Source organism: Vipera ursinii (assembly GCF_947247035.1).
Source record: "Vipera ursinii genome assembly, chromosome: 1".
NCBI lineage: Eukaryota > Metazoa > Chordata > Lepidosauria > Squamata > Viperidae > Vipera > Vipera ursinii.
Genome location: NC_139512.1, coordinates 8060997 through 8066996, shown reverse-complemented (window position 1 = coordinate 8066996; position 6000 = coordinate 8060997). Strand labels below are relative to the sequence as shown.

Genomic DNA, 6000 nt, shown 5'->3' with positions numbered 1-6000 from the left:
ACCATGTTGCTCAAACACAGGGGTCTTCAAACTTGGCCCTTTTATGACTTGTGGACTTCAACTCCCAGAATTCCTCAGCCAGCAAAGCTGGCTGAGGAATTCTGGGAGTTGAAGTCCACAAGTCATAAAAGGGCCAAGTTTGAAGACCCCTGCTCAAACACATTAAAATCTTCCTGATCACGTGGCCTACAGCCCTTACTATCCCTCCCCAAACTAGCTGTGGTTTATGCCACGAATCAGGATTAAACAACAGCACCGCCCAACACGTTTGCAAACTCAAAATTCCTCGGGGGGGGGTGGGTGGGGTGAAAAATGCAACCTCTCTCACTCTCTCTCTTTCTTCCCCCCCACCTCACTCCCCCCCCCCAAGTCCCATCTGCACGTTCCGCGAGCGCAAACCCTCTTTCTTCGCACCACGTGCTCCAAAGAAAAAAAAAAGCGCCAGCTTCCCAGAGCGCCGCCCCCCCTCTCCCAGCCTAAACTTCCTAACGTTCCAAAAACCAAGCCGGAACTTATCGTGGAGGGGGAGGGGGAGGGGGAGATGGCCGAACAGGAACAGCCTCCTCTTCCGCTCCCTGGCGGGGCGCTCTAGCCTTCCGACCTCGCCGTCCGGCCGCCGAGCTAACGCCTGCGCGCTACTGCCGAGTCCTCTCCCGCCCGGTCTTTCTCTCCTCCTCCTCCTCCCCCCTCCCTTCTCTCTCTTTCTCCTTCTGCTTAGCCGAAGCGGCGGCGGCGGGTGGCGGCTGAGGCGAGGCGAAGCAAGGCGGGCGCGGGCCTCCCGCAGCTATGGACCTGGAGGCGTCCGACGAGACAGGCTCCGCTGGAGGGGCCGAAGCGGGAGCCGGAGCCGTCACCCCCGAGGCGGGAGGCTGGGGGCCGCCGCCGGACTCGGCGGCAGGAGGAGGTGAGCGGAGTCAGGCGGCCCCATCATCTCCCCACCCGCCCGGGTCCTGGGGAGGGAGGGGGTCCCCGGGGTCTCCTCCTCGCGCGAGCAGGGGAGGGGGCTCGTCCGTCGTCGTCCGGGGAGCCGTCCCTTTCCCCGCCCGGCTGCCCGGCCCCACCTGGTCGCCTTGCCCGGTCCGGGCTGGAAGAGCCTCCGAGGATGCCCCGCGGCCCTTCAGGAGCCCTTGGGCGGCAAGGGGCTGAACGTGGGGAAGGATGGATGCCGAGCATTGCCTGCGTTGTTTGGCCCGAGTCTGACCCTGGTCGTGAGTGCAAAAACCGCGTCTGGGGGAGGGGGTGGGGAAAGGAGGAGAGGCGGCATCATCGCCGGGCTCTTTCCGGCCAATCTTGGTTTGTTGTTGCTCCCGTGTACCGAGGGAGACCGTGGTTAGGTCTGTGTTGGGGGGGGTGTGTGTGGAAAAGAGGGTCTGGATCTTGGGCTGTGGTCCGCAGAGGCGCTGATGGCCCAATTTGGGCTTATTAATATCTGCTGAAGGATGAGGGGGAGGGGAGGGGAGGGGGAGGGAGGCTGGTTTACTGATGATGATGATAAAGAGTAGAATTTGAATTGGAAGTGAAGGTTTACAGGTAGCCCTGTTTGCCTTGGTTTGTTTTATTTATTTATTTATTTATTTATTTATTTATTTATTTATTTATTATTTATTTATTGATTTGATTTGATTTGATTTGATTTGATTTGATTTGATTTGATTTATATACCGCCCTTCTCCTGAAGGACTCAGGGCGGTGTACAGGGCAATGAAAATAAGAATACATTAGTTAAAATAATGTTAAAACCCAAATCCATCAGGCCAGGCCGGCTTGTTGGAATAGATAAGTTTTTAGATCACGCTGGAAGGAGCGAAGGTCGGGGGGGGGGGGTGGCCATCCGGAGTCCAGCCGGTAAGCGGTTCCAAAGGATTGGTGCGCCCACTGAGAATGCTCTCCCCCTGGGGGTCACCAGCCGACATTCTCTGACCGGTGGTACCCTGAGGAGGCCCTCTCTGTGGGAACGTACAGGACGGAGAATGAATGAACACACACACACACACACACACAAAGCTTGGGGCAGAGTAATCCTAAAGGTTGTCTATTGATATGACATTTATTGATACAGGTTACTGGTCGGCTGTCAGTACAGGCGGTCCTCGACTGAAAACTCTTTAGTGACCATTCAGAGTTGCAGTAGCACTGAAAAATGTGACTTATGACTGTTTTTCGTACTTAGGACCATTGTGCCGGCCCCGTGGTCACGCCATCAAAATTCAGACGCTTGGCATCTGACTCGTATTTAGGATGGTTGCAGTGTCCCAGGGTCGTGCGATCACCTTTTGAGACCTTCTGACGAGCAAAATCAATGGGGAAGCCAGATTCACTTAACAACCGTCTGAATTTTGATCCCCTTGAACCAAGGGGATGCTGTAACACCTGTAAGTGTGAAAAATGGTCATAAGTCACTTCTTTTTTCAGTGCCGTTGTAACTTCAAATGGACATTAAATGAACTGGTGTAAGTTGAGGACTATCTGTATAGTTTAGGGAAGCAGTATATTGTAGAGTGACCAGGGAAGAGCATAAAGGAATAATACCAATTTATTCATAGGATGAGATAATTGGGTGTGGAATGGAAGAAAAAAACAAACCAGGATGCAGACCCTGAGAGTAACCTGAGTTAATGCTGCTGATGTATAAGCATGAAAAGTTGGGGAAAGGACATTTACAATAGGATGCAGCAGTCAGATTTGCAGGAGAGGAGCTGGATGGGGAATATGTAAGATTGTTTGGCAGAAATCTGGGATTTTAAGGAGAGGCTGAAAGAGTGGGGGAGAAACCAGGCGCGGGAGGACTAGAGAGCAGTGAAGCAGGGGTATGGGGCTGGAAAAGTGATTTGGGGGTTTACAGTAAATAATGGGTGCTCTGGGAGAGCGAACAAGCCTTGGAAGCAGGTGAAAGATGTAATTTTGGGGGGGGAAATCTTGGCGGTCTTGAGAGAGGTAACTTTAGAGAAGGAGGGATGGAGGAGGAGGAGGGGGAGGCAGGGCTGGAGAAAGTCTAGTGGGAGATAGACATTGTGTGCAAAGGGGCTTACTCTGCCGTTTTATGAGTTGAAAAGAGGACAGCTTGGTTACCAGGATGGAGGCAGAAGCGAGAAAATTGGTCAACTGCAAGCAGTATTGCTTGTGGGAAGGTGGACAGGAGACCCTTAGTAGCATGAAAGGAATATGGCATAGTTTGACATAATCTGGACATAATCCAGACCCTTCTCATCACTCTGAGCCTCGCATATGAATTTGGGCTTTATTCTTCAACCTCCCCCGCCTCCAGAAAAATCCTTGGTTTAAATAGGATCTTTCACCATATCCTCCCAAGGATGTTTCCCTCGCTTTATCTTTTGAGGCTTTTCTTTTTAAAATTGAGAACACCGCTTGTTCTTTCTTCACCCTCCCCCAGGGAATGTTATCATCCCGCCATACTAGAATTCGGATAGGATGTGTATTTCAGCCTATAAATTAGTTAAAATTAATTGTGTGAGAATTTGAAACGCGCTGCATCTTTTGCTTTGCAGCGGACGTCATCTTGGGTGACTTTTTAAACTTCCTATTTTATTATTTTTTTTAAAAAAAAAATCTTTGTTGGAAGGGGAAGTAATTTTTAATCACTTTTCTGTTACAGCAGTGCATCTATTTCAGAATGCTGTCAATGGTGCAGGAAATGGCACCCCGCTCTCACAATTAAAAACTGTGTGTAAAAATTTAAAACCTACCCCTTTCTTTTAACATGAGTCATTTGCTGTGCCCCTGGCATGTGTGATAAAAGAGCCTGGATAAATGGAGGTTGTTTCCCCCTCCTCCCCTTCCATGCATGCGTGTGGGTGAAGCTGGGATTCACAATGTGTTCCTGATGATAAGGTACCAAGGGCTGCAATTTGTCCTAGATGGGTTAATTTGTGCCTGTGTTGCCAGACTCCTGTCTGCATTCAGGAATGTCCTCATTACTCTCATCTTAAAGATTCATGACCAGATTTGAATTCACAGTCTTAAATGCAACATTGAATTTTGGATGATGGGAATGAGGCATGACTCTGGATATTTGGTCGAATTTGTAATGGTCTTTTCTGCCTCTGTAGGTTAGGCTTGATATCCTTGGTCATAGATTAAGGTTCACACAGAATACTAAGCCGTAATGTAGTGTGTTTTGTTCTGGTTTGCTTAGCTGCTTGTTTTACATTTTTCTAATCCCGACTTTATTATCTTTATAGATAACTCAAATTTGTTAGATTTATATCTCAATTTTGCACTCAAAAGGTGCATACATATTCCTCCTCTTGTTTTTCCTTACAGCCACGGACCGGTGAGGTAGACTGAGAGAAAATGATTGCTCCAGAGTCTTCCAGTAAGCTGTATAGTCAAGACTCAATTAATGAAAATATTAACTAATACATTTAACCCAGTAGTTTCTCATTGGTAAAACAGTGTTTCTGGCTGGGGAATTCTGGGAGTTGAAGTCCACAAGTCTTATCCAAAGTTGCCAAGTTTGAAGACCCCTGATGTAGACTAATACCTTAACTATAAAGGTAAAGGTTCCCCCGCACATGCGTGCTAGTCGTTTCCAACTCTAGGGGCTGGTGCTCATCTCCGTTTCAAAGCCGAAGAGCCAGCACTTGTCCGAGGACGTCTCCATGGTCATGTGGCCGGCATGACTAGACGCCAAAGGCGCATGGAACGCTGTTACCTTCCCACCGTAGTGGTCCCTATTTTTCTACTTGCATTTTTACGTGCTTTCGAACTGCTAGGTTGGCAGAAGCTGGGACGAGTAACAGGCGCTCACTCTGCTACGCGGCACTCGGGATTCAACCCGCCAAACTGCCGACCTTCTGATCGACAAGCTCAGCGTCCTAACCCACTGAGCCACCGCGTCCCTAAAACCTTAACTATACTTCAGGTTTAGTCTCAAGTATGAACCCTGATGTTGATATTTTAACGCCTGTAATGTTGTTGTAAATCAGGCATTATAGGTGTGTGTGTGTGTGTGTGTGTAAATAAAAGGTAGATTTTAAAGCACGTTTACCAACAGTCTTGACATAATTGCTGCATGGTGTTGTCTCCTGTGTCTTTTTTTTCCTTCTGGGTTTTGTAAAGCTTGTAGCATATTTGTCTCATGTATATTTAATACAGCTGGGAGTGAAGTTTAAAGAGAATGATCATTGATTGCTCTTGATGTGGATTCCAAGTAAGAGAAAAGACAGAATTAACAAGCTTGTTTTTCACACATGCAGGTCCCCCCCCAGCCCATGTAGTGGTCAAAGTGGGTTGCTGTTGGCTTGCTCATAACCTGAAGAGCTGAGGTAGTGGATGAGGCTGTTGGCACAATGTCTCTTAAATCCTTTGTGGCAGGTGCATTACTTCTTGTTGTTGTTAGTTGCAAAGTCGTGTCCAGCCCATCGCGACCCCATGGACAACGTTCCTCCAGGCCTTCCTGTCCTCTACTATCTTCTGGAATCCGTTTAGGCTCACGCCTACTGCTTCAGTGACTCCATCCAGCCACCTCATCTGTCGTCCCCTTCTTCTCTTGCCCTCAATCTTTCCCAGCATTAGGCTCTTCTCCAGGGAGTCCTTCCTTCTCATTAGGTGGCCAAAGGATTTGAGTTTCAACTTCAGGATCTGGCCTTCTAAAGAGCAGTCCGGGTTGATCGCCTTGTAGTCCAGGGGACTCGCATTACTAGAAGGGATTTTAAAAATCTCATCAGTATGCAAAGGAATGTGAGCTGGGATGAACTGTATTATTGTGGCTGGATTGTATAAGGGCTTTTAAGTGCCAAGTGATAAAAATCCTCATCTTGGTACCTGGTTTCTCCTTTACTGGCCCATTCAGAGCGCAGAGGTCCCATCAGAAACGCAGTGGACTGGCAAAGGGGAAAAACAATAATTCTGCCCGTTCCACTTCTAGCCTGAAAAAAAAATCAGGCTTTAGAGAGTAAAATGTTTTTGCAAGCTATTCACTTGTGGGAGATAAGGCTTCCTTAGAAGGAAACTCAGAGCTTGGTTGGTCTAGTTTGCAAC

General features: G+C 48.4%; 1 protein-coding gene across 1 annotated transcript in view; it reads left to right on the top strand.

The window, feature by feature from the left end:
• The first annotated feature begins 730 nt into the window (after positions 1-730).
• PIP5K1C (phosphatidylinositol-4-phosphate 5-kinase type 1 gamma) overlaps positions 731-6000 on the top strand; it is an 80972-nt gene continuing 75702 nt past the window's right edge. The window contains exon 1 of the mRNA XM_083363557.1: positions 731-904. Within this exon, the coding sequence (XP_083219683.1) occupies positions 787-904 (118 nt within the window). The 5' untranslated portion in view covers positions 731-786. The remainder of the gene's footprint in view (positions 905-6000) is intronic.